At 43.4% G+C, this 20631-nt stretch overlaps 1 protein-coding gene across 9 annotated transcripts in view; it reads left to right on the top strand.

Moving 5' to 3' along the window:
* Positions 1 to 20631, top strand: part of LOC110506172 (aryl hydrocarbon receptor nuclear translocator 2) — a 142549-nt gene that overhangs the window by 11507 nt on the left and 110411 nt on the right. For 2 of the 9 annotated variants that reach the window (XM_090222862.1, XM_090222868.1), the window contains exons 4-6: positions 1503 to 1553; positions 6142 to 6355; positions 7248 to 7461. In XM_090222862.1, coding sequence (XP_090078988.1) covers positions 1503 to 1553; positions 6142 to 6355; positions 7248 to 7461 — 479 coding nt within the window. Of the gene's footprint in view, positions 1 to 1502; positions 1554 to 6141; positions 6356 to 6642; positions 6676 to 7247; positions 7462 to 20631 lie in introns of all 9 variants that reach the window. The other 7 variants (XM_090222861.1, XM_090222860.1, XM_090222863.1 and 4 more) reach the window with 7 other exon arrangements.

The following is a 20631-nucleotide window of genomic DNA, read 5'->3' as shown; positions in this document are numbered from 1 at the left end:
GTTTCATATTTTCAAGCGTTTTAACATTTTTTATCTGTTAAACGTTTTTTTGTTCCTCAAAAGCAGCTTCAGCTGTCGTTCCACCCACAGGCATTCTCTCACGTGTTGTTTTTCTCCAACGTGTGGTTTTTCCTCTATTCTGTGTTCTCTCAGATTTATCCAGAGTTCTCTGGCAGCAGTGGTCTCTGTTAGTGGAGTGGAGACAATGCCCTCTGCTGGGGAGAAGATAAACTACAACAGCATGTTGTATATAATGAGAAACACACTACTACCTCTACCACATTACTAACTCTCTCATTTTAAAATTGATGAGAAGAGCCTACCAAACAACCAGAGCCTTTTGACCAAAAATACCACATTGATAAATAGTGGGCTTTGTTGCAGACATCCAGCATGCCACAGTTTATTATAAAAAGTGTTCTCACACACCTTCTGAAAGTCTCTTGTTACTCCATACCTCACCAGGCCACGGGAAGTCCTATTTTTCAAGTTCTCTCCCTGTCTAGTCCACTCTAGTGAGGCCTTCTTAGAGGCCAGAGAGTACCGATCCCATAGGGCTCTGGTCAAAAGTTGTGCACTACACAGGGAATAGTTAGCACTTTTACAGCCACTTAATACAACGCATGCCCATTTTCTGCTGTTACACCCATTCCTTGTCCTGTGCATGTTGCTCTCATCAAAATATCTAACACTTTTTAAAGCCCATAAATAGCATGTGTATCATTCTAATTGTACATGTGTTATCCCAAATTCAGGCTACCGTGTTCAGGTTACTGTGTTAGGGTGTGTTCAGGCTACCGTGTTCAGGGTGTGTTCTGGCTACCGTGTTCAGGCTATGGTTATCAGGCTACTACTCTGTTAGGGTGTGTCAGGCTACCATGTTAGTGTGGTCAGGCTACCGTGTTTAGACTACGGTTAGCAGGCTACTGTGCTAAGGCTACTGTGCTAAGGTTACTGTGCTAAGGCTACTGTGATCAGGGTAATGTGATCAGGGTACTGTGTTAGGGTGTGGTCAGGCTACCGTGTTCAGGCTACGGTTATCAGTCTAGTGTGTCAGGCCACTGTTCTCAGGCTACTGTGGTCAGGCTACTGTGTTTAGACAATGGTTATCAGTCTACTGTGTCAGGCTACTGTTCTCAGGATACTGTGTTCAGGCTACTGTGCTAGTGTGGTCAGTCTACCGTGTTTAGACTATGGTTATCATTCTACTGTGTTAGGCTACTGTGTTCAGGCTATTGTGTTCAGGCTACCGTGTTCAGGCTACTGTGTTTAGACTACTGTTCTCAGTCTACTGTTCTAAGGCTACTGTGGTCATGCTACTGTGTTAGGGTGTGGTCAGGCTACTGTGTTCAGGCTACCGTGGTCATGCTACTGTGTTAGGGTGTGGTCAAGCTACCGTGTTCAGGCTACCGTGGTCATGCTACTGTGTTCAGGTGTTTGCGTATCAGCGAGTGGTGTCCCAGGTGTTACATGCTGTGTTTCTTCTCTGCTCCTCTCTCTAGGTATGATGATGATGATCAGATACCTGGTGATGATAAGGAGAGATATGCCAGGTAGGCCTGGCCTGCTAGAGCTCCATAGGATTTCACTGACTCACCCCACCTCCCAGGGCTTGACTAAAACACTTACCTAACGTTTACAGCGGTGTCAGGTTACACCTGCTATTTTCACCAGGGAATAAAACATGGAAATATCAGGTGTAAACTTAATTTCAAACAGTGCAGCCAAGCGCTGAGTGAACTTGACCCACAGAGATGTGGAGACTTGGATAAAATACGGTCAAAAGGAAAGCCTGAATGCCCAGGGACTTTAAATGAAAAGCCTAAATTCCCAGGGATTTCAGATGGAAAGCCTAAATGCCCAGGGATTTCAGATGGAAAGCCTAAATTCCCAGGGATTTCAGATGGAAAGCCTAAATGCCCAGGGATTTCAGATGGAAAGCCTAAATTCCCAGGGATTTCAGATGGAAAGCCTAAATGCCCAGGGATTTCAGATGGAAAGCCTAAATTCCCAGGGATTTCAGATGGAAAGCCTAAATGCCCAGGGATTTCAGATGGAAAGCCTAAATTCTCATTGATTTCAGATGGAAAGCCTAAATGCCCAGGGATTTCAGATGGAAAGCCTAAATTCCCATGGATTTCAGATGGAAAGCCTAAATGCCCAGGGATTTCAGATGGAAAGCCTAAATGCCCAGGGATTTCAGATGGAAAGCCTAAATGCCCAGGGATTTCAGATGGAAAGCCTAAATGCCCAAGGATTTCAGATGGAAAGCCTAAATGCCCAGGGATTTCAGATGGAAAGCCTAAATTCCCAGGGATTTCAGATGGAAAGCCTAAATTCCCAGGGATTTCAGATGGAAAGCCTCAATTCCCAGGGATTTCAGATGGAAAGCCTAAATGCCCAGGGACTTCAAGTAAATTCAAAAATCAATCAAAGCTCCCCTAGTTTATATTAGTAACTCTGAATACAAACCTACTTTTCAAAATTGTCAATTTATTCATCTGATGTTTTATTCATCATTCATCTTCATAATGTATTTATGCCACCAGACCTGCTATGGAAATGACGGTTGTGTCCCAAATGGCTCCCTATTCAGTTAGTGCTGACTCAAAAAGGGCTTGTATGGAAACCTCACCCTATTCAGTTAGTGCTGACTCAAAAAGGGCTTGTATGGAAACCTCACCTATTTGGGACATTAGAAATACAGTGCCTTCAGAAAGTATTCACACCCCTGGACTTTTTCCATATTTTGTTGTGTTACAGCCTGAATTTAAATTGATTCAATTTAGATGTTTTTGTCACTGTCCTACACACAATACCTCATAATGTCGAAGTGTTTACAAATGAATTACAAATGAAAATCTGAAATGTCTTGAGTCAAGAAGTATTCAAGCCCTTTGTTATGCAAGCCTAAGTAAATTCAGGAGGAAACATTTGTCACAAGTTGTATGGACTCACTCTGTCTGCAATAATAGAGTTTAACTTCTCTAGGGGGTGTGGGACAGTAGCGTCCCACCTGGCCAACATCCAGTGAAATTGCAGAGCGCCAAGTTTAAATTACTATAATTACTATATATTTAACTTTCATGAAATCACAATTGTAATACATCAAAATAAAGCTTAACTTGTTGTTAATCCAGCCGCCGTGTCATATTTCAAAAAGGCTTTACGGTGAAAGCAAACCATGCGATTATCTAAGGACAGCACTCAGCACACAAAACATTACATACAGTAACCAGACAAGTAGATTAGTCACAAAAGTTAGAAATAGCAATAAAATGAATCACTTACCTTTGATGATCTTTGTATGGTTGCACTCACAAGACTCCCAGTTACACAATAAATGTTTGTTTTGTTCGATAAAATCCCTCTTTATATCCAAAAACCAAATTTTTTTTGGCGTGTTTTGTTCTGTAATCCAACTGCTCAAATCCGGTCACAAGAGGCAGGTGAAAATTCCAAATAGTATCTGTAAAGTTCGTAGAAACATGTCAAACAATGTTTATAATTAATCCTCAGGTTGTTTTTAGCCTAAATAATCGATAATATTTCAACCGGAAAATAGCGTCGTCAATATAAAAGAAGAACAAGAAAGGTGCGCTCTCGGTCGCGCGCAGGAAACCACTCTGGGGACATCCCACTATCCACGAACTCAAAGTTGTCATTCTCTCTCATTTTTCTGAATAAAAGCCTGAAACAATGTCTAAAGACCGTACTAGAGTACTAGTGGAAGCCATAAGGAACGGAATCTGGGTCCTATCCCTTTAAAAAGGTGGATAGGCTTTCATTGGAAAAACAGCCATTTAAAATAATGGCACTTCCTGGATAGATTTTCCTCAAGTTTTCATCTGCCATTTCAGTTCTGTTATACTCACAGGCATTATTTTAACAGTTCTAGAAACGTTGGAGTGTTTTCTATCCAAATCTACTAATGTGATGTTGTGAGTGTTCAGTGGCAGCTCTTACTCGTTGTGTGCATACTCTGTCTATATGCATATCCTAGCTTCTGGGCCTGAGTAGCAGGCAGTTTATTTTGGGCATGCTTTTCATCCGGAGGTGAAAATAGTGCCCCCTACCCTAGTGAGGTTAACATGATTTTGGAATGACTACCTCTGTACCCCACACATACAATTTTCTGTAAGGTCCCTCAGTCGAGACATCAATTTCAAATACAGATTCAATCACAAGACCACAGAGGTTTTCCAATGCCTAGCAAAGAAGGGCACCTATTGGTATGTGGGTAAAAAATAAAGTAGATATTGAAAATTCCTTTGGGCGTGTTGGAGTTATTCATTACACTTTAGATGGTATATCAATACACCCAGTCACTACAAAGACACAGGCGTCCTTCCTAACTCAGTTGCCAGAGAGGAAGGAAACCGCTCAGCGATTTCACCATGAGGCCAATGGTGACTTTAAAACAGTTAGTTTAAAACTGAGGATGGATCAACAACATTGCAGTTACTCCACAATACTAACCTAACTGACAGAGTGAAAAGAAGGAAGCCTGTACAGAATGCAAATATTCAAAAACATGCATCCTGTTTTCAGCAAAGCAATTCAAATGTCCTGCATACAAAGTGTCACGTTTGGGGCAAATCCAATACAACACATTACTGAGTACCACAACATATTTTCAAGCATAGTGGTGGCTGCATCATGTTATGGGTATGCTTGTAATTTTTAAGGACTATGGAATTTTTCAGGATAAAAAAATAAACTGAATGGAGCTAAGCACAGCCAAAATCCTAGAGGAAAACCTAGTTAAGGCTCCTTTCCAACAGACACTGGGAGAGGAATTCAACTTTCAGAAGGACAATAACCTAAAACACAAGTCCACATCTACAATGGAGTTGCTTACCAAGAAGACAGTGAATGTTCCTGAGTGGCTGAGTTAGTTTTCACTTAAATCTGCTTGAAAATCTATGACAAGACCTCAAAATGGTTGTCTAGCAATGATCAATAACCAATTTGACAGAGCTTGAAGAACTTGGGTAAATGTTTCACAATCCAGGTGTAGAAAGCTCTGAGAGGTTTATCCAGAAAGACTCACAGCTGTAATCGCTGCAAGGGGTGAGTGTAACATGTATTGATTCATTGGGTTGAATACTTATCTAAGTATATTAGTGTTTTATTTGACACATTTTTGACCTTACCAAGTATTTTGTCTAGATCTTTGAAAAACATTACAATTAAATTCATTTGAATCCCACTTTGTAACAACGTAATGTTGTAAAAGTCAAGGGGTGTGAATACTTTCTGAAGGCAATGTATGTTATTCACACATGACGTTCATGATCAAATAAATGAACATAGAATTTGAGGACCTGTCCATCCGTAGCTCAGAGATTGTGTTCTGGTCTGCTGTGTTCTTTAATCCCTGTATGTTCTTTATGTCCTCAGAAGACAAACTCAAACGCTGAAAAGCAACTGAATAACTTCTCTTCTCCTAACTTCCCTTTAGTCTTCTCTAGTACAGAGTATTATGGTTCTTAGAGTATGTGCACGTACTCCTATCTCCAAGAATGGCTGGCAATGAATTCAGTTTAAGTAAAAGTGTGTATCCAGCCATAGGTAGGTGTTGAACAACCAAGTTTGAAGTCGGTTCACTAGAGTTTACCTTACTGTATCAAAACTAACATACTAAGCTTTTAACACCGAAAGTTCCAATTCAAACCAATGGAGGCGAATGATTTTGTAGGCAGCCCGTCCTGCCTAAGCACCGCTAGGGGAAACACTGGTAAATGCAGATGGTTGTCACTGGATGCTCATGTTAGAAAAAAAACTGCATTATCATGAAATCAGAATTGGGTTTAGGGTTATGGTGCATACACATCAATGCTAAAACAAATGCACAAACACACACCAAATCGGCCCACAGTACAGCCTCAAAGACCCCTTCTGTCTGTTCCATACTTTTCACTGATTTGTGAATTTTAAGATAAGAAATTATGTTTACATTTATATCCTGTCCACCGTGGCCAACCAGTGACGACCCCCCCCCCCCCCTGACCACCACCCCCGGGTCGTGTGATAACCCCCCCTCCTGACCACCAGTGACGACCACCCCCCCCCCCCCCCCCCCTCCTGACCACCAGCGACGCCTCCCCCTATGTGTCTAAATCCTCCTCTCTGTTCCAGAGAGAACCACAGCGAGATAGAGCGGCGTCGCCGTAACAAGATGACCCAGTACATCACGGAGCTGTCGGACATGGTGCCCACCTGCAGCGCTCTGGCCCGCAAGCCAGACAAACTGACTATCCTCCGCATGGCCGTGTCCCACATGAAGTCCATGAGAGGGACCGGGAACACGTCCACTGACGGGGCGTACAAGCCCTCCTTCCTGACCGAACAGGTATTATAGGTGGGGGTGACGATGGCCGCGTTCCAGGCTGACTACATTGCAGACAACTACCAGCTAACTGCATCGTATGATATCGCAATCTGATAACCCAACTGCGCTGTCGATGAAATGGCACACGACCATTTGGTTGAGGCCATGCAATGACTGCAATGTAGTCGGCCTGGAACACGACCAATGTGTGTGTGTTTTGTGGGTGGGTTGGTCATGGGGGCTGATGTGCGCGTATCTGTGTGTGTGTGCGTTTTGCGTGTGTGTGTGTGTCTGTGTGAGTAATTTAGCAGGGTCTACAAACCCTCCTCCTCAGCAAACAGGTAATAATAAAACAACTTTATTTGTATAGCACATTTCATACAGAGACCGCAACTCAAGGTGCTGTACATAATAAAATAGTAATAATAGTCATTAAAAAGTAAACAATAAAAAGACAAATTAACATACAAGGCAATAAAAGCAGCATAATATGATCAAAATGAATACAAACACATAGGAATTAGAGATGAGAAAAAAAAGTACATAAATAAACTAGTACAAAGCCAAACTGAAAAGGTGAGTCTATGAATTGGTTTTGTTCTATTCTCTTTGACTCTGCATTTGGGTTCTGTACGTTGGGTCTGCACATCTGTGCAGCTCTACAAATGATATCCGCTGACACAATTTCCTGTCAGCATATTGATCTTATCAATTTGAAATAAATAAAGCTTTTGCAGGCTGTCTGTCATGTCCCCTGCCTCTGCCCTTGGCGTGTGTGTCTGTTTGTCCCGGATTTTCACCAATGGTATGTCAATCAATACTGCATATCCCTCATCTTTACTGTGACGTGTGTCTGCTCTGCCGTCACACACGTGTGTGTGTTCTGTTTCTCTTTTCTCCTCTCGTCTAATAGGAGTTGAAGCACCTCATCCTGGAGGCGGCCGACGGCTTCCTGTTTGTGGTCGCCGCGGAGACGGGCCGCGTGATCTACGTGTCTGACTCGGTGACGCCGGTGCTCAACCACCCGCAGTCGGAGTGGTTTGGCAGCACGCTGTATGAACAGGTGCATCCTGACGACGTGGACAAGTTGCGGGAACAGCTCAGCACCTCAGAGAATTCCATGACAGGTAGGAATACTGCTATATACATTGATATTCTCTAGTGAAAGCTATGTTGGTTCGCAGTACTGTTCAGGAATACTGCTATATACATTGATATTCTCTAGTGAAAGCTATGTTGGTTCGCAGTACTGTTCAGGAATACTGCTATACACATTGATATTCTCTAGTGAAAGCTATGTTGGTTCACAGTACTGTTCAGGAATACTGCTATACACATTGATATTCCCTAGTGAAAGCTATGTTGGTTCGCAGTACTGTTCAGGAATACTGCTATACACATTGATATTCCCTAGTGAAAGCTATGTTGGTTTGCAGTACTGTTCAGGAATACTGCTATACACATTGATATTCCCTAGTGAAAGCTATGTTGGTCCGCAGTATTGTTCAGGAATACTGCTATACACATTGATATTCCCTAGTGAAAGCTATGTTGGTTCGCAGTACTGTTCAGGAATACTGCTATACACATTGACATTCTCTAGTGAAAGCTATGTTGGTTCGCAGTACTGTTCAGGACTACTGCTATACACATTGATATTCCCTAGTGAAAGCTATGTTGGTCCGCAGTATTGTTCAGGAATACTGCTATACACATTGATATTCCCTAGTGAAAGCTATGTTGGTTCGCAGTACTGTTCAGGAATACTGCTATACACATTGACATTCTCTAGTGAAAGCTATGTTGGTTCGCAGTACTGTTCAGGACTACTGCTATACACATTGATATTCCCTAGTGAAAGCTATGTTGGTTTGCAGTACTGTTCAGGAATACTGCTATACACATTGACATTCTCTAGTGAAAGCTATGTTGGTTCGCAGTACTGTTCAGGACTACTGCTATACACATTGATATTCCCTAGTGAAAGCTATGTTGGTTCGCAAGTACTGTTCAGGAATACTGCTATACATATTGATATTCCCTAGTGAATGTTTTGTCTTCACCCTCTGAATGGCACACGTAAACAATCCATCTCAATTGTCTCAAGGCTTAAAAATCCTTCTTTAAACTGTCTCCTCCCCTCCATCTACACTGATTTGAAGTGGATTTAACAAGTGGGATCATAGCTTTCACCTGGTTTCACCTAGTCAGTGTATGTCATGGAAAGAGCAGGTGTTCCTAATGTTTAGTACGCTCCGTGTATAATGCAGCACTACAACTCTGATGGAATTCCATGCACGGATGCCCAACACACGCCGATGCACTCCCAGTTGAAGGAATGTTAGTGAGCCCCTGGCGGGCAAAATAAATGCTACAAATACAACATAAAAACAAACCTTAAGAAATTCCACATCACCTTCAACAACTGGGAGGAAACTGTGCTAAACAGACACAACTGGGAGGAAACCGTGCTCAACAGACACGACTGGGAGGAAACTGTGCTAAACAGACACAACTGGGAGGAAACTGTGCTAAACAGACACAACTGGGAGGAAACCGTGCTCAACAGACACAACTGGGAGGAAACCATGCTCAACAGACACAACTGGGAGGAAACCATGCACAACAGACACAGCTGGGAGGAAACTGTGCTAAACAGACACAACTGGGAGGAAACCGTGCTAAACAGACACAACTGGAGAGAAAAACATTTAGATAGTGATGGTCCCATCCTGTTCTATACCCAACTCTCTGACATAGTGACGGTCCCATCCTGTTCTATACCCAACTCTCTGACATAGTGATGGTCCCATCCTGTTCTATACCCAACTCTCTGACATAGTGATGGTCACATCCTGTTCTATACCCAACTCTCTGACAGATAGTGACAGTCCCATCCTGTTCTATACCCAACTCTCTGACAGATAGTGACAGTCCCATCCTGTTCTATACCCAACTCTCTGACAGATAGTGACAGTCCCATCCTGCTCTATTCCCAACTCTCTTGACGGCTCCCATGGTCCTCACTCTTATTCTCATTCCCAGAAGTCCGTGACAGATTCTTTTGCATCCTATAAAGGGAAAGGGGGATACCTAGTCAGTTCCACAACTGAATGCATTCAACTGAAATATGTCTTCCGCATTAAACCCAACCTCTTTGAATATAGCTCAGTAAGCCGTACTTTAGCTATGGAATTCTACTCTAAACTGTTTCATCAATAGTTAAGATAGTTAAGACCTCTCTGGTTAGGATGACTAACAAGAATGACTGTTTCCCTGCCTGGAAGAAAGGTGTAGGACACTGTATTGTATCTGACTAGGAGGGATACACTGTCCACTAGAGGGCACTGTAGCCATGTGAATACCACCATCAATCTGTCCTCACATAGACTCTACAGCCCCTCTTCTGAATCTAACGGTCCACAACACACAAGCATCACACACTCTTCTCTCCCTCTGGAGAACATTGAGGACGCACACGCTTAGAGACTCACACTTTGATACACACACTTACACACACGTGCCCTTTGAAGTCAGTCAGAGCATTAGAGCCTTGGCTCATTGTGAAACCAAGTGTAACTAAACTAACTATGTTTTCTTCTGTCTGGCCTTCTTTCTCCCCCTGTTTTGTAGTTGATGTAAATGTGTGTGTGTGTGTTAGCGTTAGCCTGCCTGCCTGTATGTGCATGATTAGAATCAAGTGTGTTTGCCAGCTCGCTGACAGAGAGAGACCAGACAGATCAGTTCAGTCTACTGTTGCTTTGTTTGGAGCAGTTGTTGCTGTCGGCAGCTTAGTGATGGAGCAGTTGTTGCTGTCGGCAGCTTAGTGATGGAGCAGTTGTTGCTGTCGGCAGCTTAGTGATGGAGCAGTTGTTGCTGTCAGCAGTTTAGTGATGGAGCAGTTGTTGCTGTCGGCAGCTTAGTGATGGAGCAGTTGTTGCTGTCGGCAGCTTAGTGATGGAGCAGTTGTTGCTGTCGGCAGCTTAGTGATGGAGCAGTTGTTGCTGTCGGCAGCTTAGTGATGGAGCAGTTGTTGCTGTCGGCAGCTTAGTGATGGAGCAGTTGTTGCTGTCGGCAGCTTAGTGATGGAGCAGTTGTTGCTGTCTGCAGCTTAGTGATGGAGCAGTTGTTGCTGTCGGCAGCTTAGTGATGGAGCAGTTGTTGCTGTCGGCAGCTTAGTGATGGAGCAGTTGTTGCTGTCGGGAGCTTAGTGATGGAGCAGTTGTTGCTGTCGGCAGCTTAGTGATGGAGCAGTTGTTGCTGTCGGCAGCTTAGTGATGGAGCAGTTGTTGCTGTCGGCAGCTTAGTGATGGAGCAGTTGTTGCTGTCTGCAGCTTAGTGATGGAGCAGTTGTTGCTGTCGGCAGCTTAGTGATGGAGCAGTTGTTGCTGTCTGCAGCTTAGTGATGGAGTAGTTGTTGCTGTCTGCAGCTTAGTGATGGAGCAGTTGTTGCTGTCTGCAGCTTAGTGATGGAGCAGTTGTTGCTGTCGGCAGCTTAGTGATGGAACAGTTGTTGCTGTCGGCAGCTTAGTGATGGAGCAGTTGTTGCTGTCAGCAGCTTAGTGATGGAGCAGTTGTTGCTGTCGGCAGCTTAGTGATGGAGCAGTTGTTGCTGTCGGCAGCTTAGTGATGGAGCAGTTGTTGCTGTCGGCAACTTAGTGATGGGAGTCATAGTGATGGGAAGAGAAGGTTGTTGAGGAGGTCAATTCAGGTCAATAACTCCTTATTTCTCCCATAAGGACCAATGGTACATTTTGGCCACCCCAAAAAATGTACAACAAAAAAAATCTAATGTATCTATCATTGTGTACAATGTGATGTGTTAGCATATGTAATACATGTCAGTACATGGTTATGGTCGTTGATAGGACTGTTAGGGGTTATCCAGGGTTATAAGTGGTTTTCAGACCTCAAGTAGTCATGTTTGCAACAGAAGGCGTGGGTGGGACATGTACTCATCTCTAATAATGTTCCGTAAACTTTGGTTTTGGAGTGGGAGTGAGACTGAGTGAGAGTAATGTGAAATTCAATTGAACATGATTTCCCAAATGGTACTCTTTTCCCTATGAAGTGCACTACTTTTGACACAAGTCCTATGGGCCCTGGTCAAAGCTAGTGCACTATATAGGGAATAGGATGCCATTTGGGATGCAGGCTCTCCGAGTTCCCCCTCATCTGTTCTGAGCCGCCCCATGTAAAACTGCTGACATTTCTCCTCCGCTCTGACAGACACGGATGTTCCCGTCGCCTCCCAAACCACACGTCTCAGATTAACACTGATTGCTGCACAGGGGTAGAATATACTCCCCTGAAATGGGAACGTTTAACTGATTTCATCTCCTAGCTGGTGTCTTCTCAGTGTAGCCTGATCATTTGTCCTGGAGTGGAAAACAGCTCCAGATAAAATATTTAGCCTGCATCAGCCCCTGATCAGCCTGTGATTAGCCTCATGTTTCACTGTGATTGAGTGAGCCCGGTTACTCCTCCCACACCCTCGCATGACTAATGAGCTGTTTGCATGCCGAGGTTACTGATTGGACGAGCATGCATATTATATGAATAGGGATTGGACCAGGCCCGAAAGTGAATGAGGACCCGCTGGCAAAGTGAGAGATGAAATGCTTCAACCTCCATTCCGTCTGTCGGTGTGAGGGTGGGATGGAAAGGGGGGTGGAGTGGTAGGTATACAGTTGGATTCACTTCACATGGCTTCACTCTGAGTTTAGTCTGTCAGAAAGAGATGGGGAGAGATGGATTCTCATCCATCGTATAAAGATGAAAGGATGGACAGATGTAGAGGGATGGATAGAGGATGAAGGGATGGATAGAGGATGAAGGGATGGATAGAGGATGAAGGGATGGATAGAGGATGACGGGATGGCTAGAGGATGAAGGGATGGATGACAGGATGGATAGAGGATGAAGGGATGGATAGAGGATGAAGGGATGGATAGAGGATGAAGGGATGGATGACGGGATGGATAGAGGATGAAGGGATGGATAGAGGATGAAGGGATGGATAGCGGATGAAGGGATGGATAGAGGATGAAGGGATGGATAGAGGATGAAGGGATGGATAGAGGATGAAGGGATGGATAGAGGATGAAGGGATGGATGACGGGATGGATAGAGGATGAAGGGATGGATAGAGGATGAAGGGATGGATGACGGAATGGATAGAGGATGAAGGGATGGATAGAGGGATGAAGGGATGGATAGAGGGATGGATAGAGGATGAAGGGATGGATAGAGGATGAAGGGATGGATAGAGGATGAAGGGATGGATAGAGGATGACGGGATGGCTAGAGGATGAAGGGATGGATGACAGGATGGATAGAGGATGAAGGGATGGATAGAGGATGAAGGGATGGATAGAGGATGAAGGGATGGATGACGGGATGGATAGAGGATGAAGGGATGGATAGAGGATGAAGGGATGGATAGCGGATGAAGGGATGGATAGAGGATGAAGGGATGGATAGAGGATGAAGGGATGGATAGAGGATGAAGGGATGGATGACGGGATGGATAGAGGATGAAGGGATGGATAGAGGATGAAGGGATGGATGACGGAATGGATAGAGGATGAAGGGATGGATAGAGGGATGAAGGGATGGATAGAGGGATGAAGGGATGGATAGAGGGATGAAGGGATGGATAGAGGGATGAAGGGATGGATAGTGGATGAAGGGCTGGATAGAGAGGGATGAAGGGATGGATAGAGGGAGGATAGCGGATGAAGGGATGAATAGCGGATGAAGGGATGGATAGAGATGGATGAAGGGATAGAGGATGAAGGGAGGGATAGAGATGGATGAAGGGATAGAGGATGAAGGGAGGGATAGTGGATGAACGGAGGGATAGAGGAGGGATAGTTGTCTACGTGTAGTCTCTGGGTCCTGTCTGGATAATGAAACTACATGTAGCCTCAGCCTCTGTGTCCTGTCTGGATAATGAAACTACATGTAGCCTCAGCCTCTGTGTCCTGTCTGGATAATGAAACTACATGTAGCCTCAGCCTCTGGGTCCTTTCAGGATAATGCACACTGACTCTGAAGTATTTGTTTTCACTCTACTTTTGTGTGTGTGTGTGTGTGTGTGTGTGTGTGTGTGTGTGTGTGTGTGTGTGTGTGTGTGTCAGGGTTTCTGTTTGAAAAATGTGGCACGGGACATAGACAAAGTTCCTTTGTCCAGTGTCTGTGTTCTTTTGGCCATCTTAATCTTTGTGTTTGTTTTATTGGCTTTTTCTTTGCAACTCTGCCTAGAAAGCCAGCATCCCGGAGTCGCCTCTTCACTGTTGACGTTGAGACTGGTGTTTTGTGGGTACTATTTAATGAAGCTGCCAGTTGAGAACTTGTGAGGCGTCTGTTTCTCAGCTAGACACTCTAATGTACTTGTCCTCTTGCTCAGTTGTGCACCGGAGCTTCCCACTCCTCTTTCTATTCTGGTTAGAGTCAGTTTGCGCTCTTCTGTGAAGGGAGTAGTACACAGTGTTGTACAAGATCTTCAATTTCATGGAATAGCCTTCATTTAAGAAGAAAGTTATTTGTTTCTGGCCATTTTGAGCCTGTAATCGAACCCACAAATGCTGATGCTCCAGATACTCAACTAGTCTAAAGAAGGCCAGTTTTATTGCTTCTTTAATCAGAACAACAGTTTTCAGCTCTGCTAACATAATTGCAAAAGGGTTTTCTAATGATCAATTAGCCTTTTAAAATGATAAACTTGGATTAGCTAACACAACGTGCCATTGATTCTTCAAAGTTGCCACCCTTTGCCTTATTGACAGCTTGGCATTCTCTCAACCAGCTTCACGAGGTAGTCACCTGGAATGCATTTCAATTAACAGGTGTGCCCTGTTAAAAGTTCATTTGTGGAATTTCTTTCCTCAATGCTTTCGAGCCAATCAGTTGTGTTGTGACACGGTGGGGGCGGTATACAGAAGAGAGCCCTATTTAGTCAAATAAGCAAATAAGCAAAGAGAAACAGTCCATCATTACTTGAAGACATGAAGGTCAGTCAATCTGTAAAATCCCAAGAACTTTCAAAGTTTCTTCAAGTGCAGTCGCAAAAACCATCAAGCACTATGATGAAACTGAGGACCGCCAAAGGAAAGGAAGGCCCACAGTTACCTCTGCTGCAGAGGATAAGTTCATTAGAGTTAACTGCATCTTAGATTGCAGCTCAAATAAATGCTTCACAGAGTTCAAGTAACAGAAACATCTCAACATCAACTGTTCAGAGGAGACTGCGTGAATCAGGCCTTCATGGTTGAAACCACTACTAAAGGACACAAATAATAAGAAGAGACTTGCTTGGTCCAAGAAACACGAGCAATGGACATTAGACCGCTGGAAATCGGGCTAAGGGCTAATTTACCACGAAGGAGAGTGATGGAGTGCTGCATCAGATGACCAGGCTTCCACAATCACCTGACCTCAACCCAATTGAGATGGTTTGGGATGAGTTGGACCGCAGAGTGAAGGAAAAGCAGCCAAGAAGTGCTCAGCACGTGGGAACTCCTTCAAGACTGTTTGAAAAGCATTCCAGGTGAAGCTGGTTGAGAGAATGCCAAGAGTGTGCAAAGCTGTCATCAAGGCAAAGGGTGGCTACTTTGAAGAATCACAAATATAAAATATATTTTTGGTTACTGCATGATTCCATGTGTTATTTCATAGTTTTGATGTCTTCGCTATTATTCTACAATGTAGAAAAAAGTAAAGAAAACCCCTTGAATGAATAGGTGTGTCCAAACTTTTGACTGGTACTGTGTGTGTGGCTTATAATAAAATCTATATATATACAAAAAAATATATGGGGGATTGGAAACGATGCAGACAATTACATGTATGGAAGCTACAATCTATCTACATTTTTAAAGTTTTTCTACCCCCCCCAATAATAAACACTTATAGATCAAATGTATTTCCGTCAACTGGTATTTCCATTAATGAATAGGCAAAGAACCATTATTTTTGCTTTGTCTTTTTTTTTATTCCTGTTTATTGGCCGGCGCCAGTTTTATTTATTTGCTTTTCATATTACCAACTAATGGAAACCCTGGGTGTGTAGGTGTGTGCATATTTTGTGAATCTATGTCAAATACATACATGCATGTTTGTGTGTGAAACCAACCAAGTCAAGACAGCTGGCTCTACTCTTTCAGAACCATGATTAAATATTACGTGTATAACAAACTTCTAAACCTCCCTTCTCTGTAAATGATGATTGTACTTCCACTTTGCATGGGAAGCTACTGTTTAGCAGTTGGCAGCAACTTAACTCTATGTAGTTGGTGGGTCTTGGTCTAAACTCCCAGGGTCCATACTTACGACATTGCATGTCTCTTGATTTAAACCAGTGGTAACGCGACCTAGGCATGCAGTTTGATTTCCCGTAACAATAGTTGTTCTCCATATTAGGACGTGATCAGGTATATCTTCAACAATTCTGTGCTCGTCATTCCTTGACATTAAAGCTGCAATATGTAACTTTTTGGGCGACCTGACCAAATTCACATAGAAATCTGAGTTATAGATCTCATTTAAAGTCTAAGAAGCAGTAGACCTGTTCTATGTCCACTATTTCTATGCTTGCAGTTCTAAAGTTTTGTTTTTGCATCTTTAGCGTTTGGTTTTGTACAGCAGCTTTAAACAGCTGAAAATACAATCTTTTTTTGTTATAGAAAATATATTTCAGAGGTTTAGATTGTACAATGATTCTCTACACTATACTTGATTGTTTTGTCACAAACTGAAATTAGACAAACTATTTGAATCTAGTTTTTATTTTGTTGATTGTTAGTTCTCGAAGAGAATATTATTTAAATATACTGTATATAGGTCCATTATCTTTCCGACTTACTTTATATCTGACATGGCAGCTGTTGAGGACTTCAGTGGCCTGTCACTGCTTTATCTTATCTCTGAGTGTCACACTCCATAGACACACATGGTTTGACAGCACATACCGCACATTCCTTCTGTATGTGTGTACATACGTGTTTGTGTGTGGCGCACCTAGACCTTAAACAACCCCTAGCCACTACACATAGAAACACATGGTTTTTAAACTGGACGGTAGTTGGCGCACACACACATATCACCACACACACACACACACCCACACACATCACACACATATCACCACACACATCACACACATATCACCACACACATCACACACACACACATCACACACACACACACATCACACACACACACATCACACACAGTCTTTGTTGCTCCACTTTCCTTGGATCTCCCTGGGATGCCGTCATTCCAGCTGATCGCCCTTCCTGTGTGGAGTGTATTGATCCCTTCATTTCCTCCCGCTTTCCCTGAAATCATCACTAAGTGGAGACCATCCCTGACCAATGGGGATAACACACACACACACACACACACTATAAACGGGAGCTCAACACAAATCAACACACTAACACAGCTGATGGTGTCCAGACATGTGCAGCAGTGTTTTTCTTCTCCCTCTACCCTGCAGTGTTTCACATGGAATTAGTTCCAGGATAAACTTTACCTGTGACGTTCAACTGACAGATGGAGAGAAGCAGAGGATAGCTTCACACATAAACACACACATACACAGCAGCTAGCCCGCCAGCTTTCCTTCTAACAAGAGAACATCTTAGTCATCTCCTCCAGACACAGCCCTGGAATTCACTGATTAAACTGATTAAACTATCACCTTGTTAAGTCATTTACCGAAACCCAAGCCCTGTGTGTGTGATGACTTCTCTCCTGTCGCCTGTTCTCTGCTGTCCTGGAAGCCCAGCCAAGCCTAACCTCCGTCAGTTAGAACATGAGGTCACACAAACACAGCAGGGGAAACTCACTCTCACACAAACAAACTTGTTTGCACTTGTTGGTGTCTTAGTGTGTGGGGGTGTGTTGATCTCTCAGGGGAAATAACATATGATGTAGAAAATGTGTTCCTGGTCTGGTGTTTTGTTTGGGAAACATACCTCTACTCTCCTGTCTCTATCCTTTCGGCCCCCTTGAACTTTGCGACCTTTTGCCACATTTCAGGCTTCAAACATAAAGATATAAAACTGTATTTTTTTGTGAAGAATCAACAACAAGTGGGACACAATCATGAAGTGGAACGACATTTATTGGATATTTCAAACTTTTTTAACAAATCAAAAACTGAAAAATTGGACGTGCAAAATTATTCAGACCCTTTACTTTCAGTGCAGCAAACTCTCCAGAAGTTCAGTGAGGATCTCTGAATGATCCAATGTTGACCTAAATGACTAATGATGATAAATACAATCCACCTGTGTGTAATCAAGTCTCCGTATAAATGCACCTGCACTGTGATAGTCTCAGAGGTCCGTCAAAAGCGCAGAGAGCATCATGAAGAACAAGGAACACACCAGGCAGGTCCGATATACTGTTGTGAAGAAGTTTAAAGCCGGATTTGGATACAAAAAGATTTCTCAAGCTTTAAACATCCCAAGGAGCACAGTGCAAGCGATAATATTGAAATGGAAGGAGTATCAGACCACTGCAAATCTACCAAGACCTGGCCGTCCCTCTAAACTTTCAGCTCATACAAGGAGAAGACTGATCAGAGATGCAGCCAAGAGGCCCATGATCACTCTGGAGGAACTGCAGAGATCTACAGCTGAGGTGGGAGACTCTGTCCATAGGACAACAATCAGTCGTATATTGCACAAATCTGTCCTTTATGGAAGAGTGGCAAGAAGAAAGCCATTTCTTAAAGATATCCATAAAAAGTGTTGTTTAAAGTTTGCCACAAGCCACCTGGGAGACACACCAAACATGTGGAAGAAGGTGCTCTGGTCAGATGAAACCAAAATTTAACTTTTTGGCAACAATGCAAAACGTTATGTTTGGCGTAAAAGCAACACAGCTGAACACACCATCCCCACTGTCAAACATGGTGGTGGCAGCATCATGGTTTGGGCCTGCTTTTCTTCAGCAGGGACAGGGAAGATGGTTAAAATTGATGGGAAGATGGATGGAGCCAAATACAGGACCATTCTGGAAGAAAACCTGATGGAGTCTGCAAAAGACCTGAGACTGGGACGGAGATTTGTCTTCCAACAAGACAATGATCCAAAACATAAAGCAAAATCTACAATGGAATGGTTCAAAAATAAACATATCCAGGTGTTAGAATGGCCAAGTCAAAGTCCAGACCTGAATCCAATCGAGAATCTGTGGAAAGAACTGAAAACTGCTGTTCACAAATGCTCTCCATCCAACCTCACTGAGCTCGAGCTGTTTTGCAAGGAGGAATGGGAAAACATTTCAGTCTCTCGATGTGCAAAACTGATAGAGACATACCCCAAGCGACTTACAGCTGTAATCGCAGCAAAAGGTGGCGCTACAAAGTATTAACTTAAGGGTTAAGGGGGCTGAATAATTTTGCACGCCCAATTGTTCAGTTTTTGATTTGTTAAAAAAGTTTGAAATATCCAATAAATGTCGTTCCACTTCATGATTGTGTCCCACTTGTTGTTGATTCTTCACAAAAAAATACAGTTTTATATCTTTATGTTTGAAGCCTGAAATGTGGCAAAAGGTTGCAAAGTTCAAGGGGGCCGAATACTTTCGCAAGGCACTGTAAACCATGGTAATAATACTGGTAAATAACCTCATCTCTTGTCTCAATCCTCTTCATGGTAATAATAGTGGTAAATAACCTCATCTCCTGTCTCCATCCTCTTCATGGTAATAATACTGGTAAATAACCTCGTCTCCTGTCTCCATCCTCTTCATGGTAATAATACTGGTAAATAACCTCATCTCCTGTCTCCATCCTCTTCATGGTAATAATAGTGGTAAATAACCTCATCTCCTGTCTCCATCCTCTTCATGGTAATAATAGTGGTAAATAACCTCATCTCCTGTCTCCATCCTCTTCATGGTAAACCATGGTAATAATTAAGCAATAAGGTCTGAGGTGTGGCATATGGCTGATATACCACTGCTAAGGGCTGTTCTTATGCACAATGCAGTGCAGAGTGCCTGGACACAGCCCTTACTTAGCCTTTGTATATTGGTCACATATAAACTAGTTACCAACAAATCGAGCAGTAAATATACATGTTTTATCATACGCGTTGTATACGGTAGGATATACCACAGCTGTCAGCCAATAAGAATTCAGGACTCAAACCACCCAGTTTATAATGGTAAATAACCTGTGCATGTGGGTTTTAGAGAAGTGTTTCAGAGCAGTGTTGTTGTTGTTTTTTACTCAAACCAATGGAGCTTGAAAACCTGTCAACAATCCATGAGAAAGACCCTAGGAGATATGTGGTAAAGCCTTTCAACATGTTCGAAACCAGAGCCTTCTAATTGGACTCCTGACCTAATTGGCCAATGATAATAGTCATATGTCATCCCAGAGCCCCAGGGAGATAATGTCTTTATCTAAACATAGTGGTCAGTCCATAGAGGTAGGAAGAGGCCTCATCTCTTACTTTAAAATGGTGGAAACCATCAATGGCAATGTCCGCGCTAAGATGGGTTGTATTTGTCCAGAGCTCTCGTTCGACCTCCATGGGTCAGTCTCCGGAAGAGAGGGAGCTGAGATCCTTGTATCCTCTCCAATACAAGACTGTAGCCAAAACTACAATCCAGCCTTTAGCTGGGGTCAAACACTGACCGCCTCCCTCCCTTGAGGAGCCACTGCAATAATAGAACAGTATAGATGACCACATCAATGCTTTGGGAGTTTGGAGAGTTAACATTGTCTAATGCTGCATTCATTACACTAATGTTACTGGCAGGTTGTCCATATGTCCAGCTTCAACATTAAATCCCCCCACCTGTCATCAACTCTCCTTGTCAAATGCCCCCCCCCACCTGTCATCAACTCTCCTTGTCAAAAGCCCCCCCCCACCTGTCATCAACAGTCCTTGTCAAATGCCCCCCCCCCACCTGTCATCAACTTTCCTTGTCAAAGCCCCCCCCCCCCACCTGTCATCAACTTTCCTTGTCAAAGCCCCCCCCCCACCTGTCATCAACTTTCCTTGTCAAAGCCCCCCCCCACCTGTCATCAACTTTCCTTGTCAAAGCCCCACCCCCTCACCTGTCATCAACTTTCCTTGTCAAAGCCCCCCCCCCCCCACCTGTCATCAACTTTCCTTGTCAAAAGCCCCCCCCCCCCCCCCCCCCCGGCTTTGAATTGGCCTGTTGTGTAGTCTATAGCTGGAATGTGAATTGTGGAGAGTGTACAACGTGTTGTGTGTGTGTGTGGCTTGAATCCTCTCCTTGTCCTGCTGAATAACCTCTGGCTGGCG

The sequence above is a fragment of the Oncorhynchus mykiss genome, chromosome 26 (genome assembly GCF_057628025.1).
Source record: "Oncorhynchus mykiss isolate SJ-2025 chromosome 26, ASM5762802v1, whole genome shotgun sequence".
Taxonomy (NCBI): Eukaryota; Metazoa; Chordata; class Actinopteri; order Salmoniformes; family Salmonidae; genus Oncorhynchus; species Oncorhynchus mykiss.
This window is presented reverse-complemented; position numbering and strand designations above follow the sequence as displayed.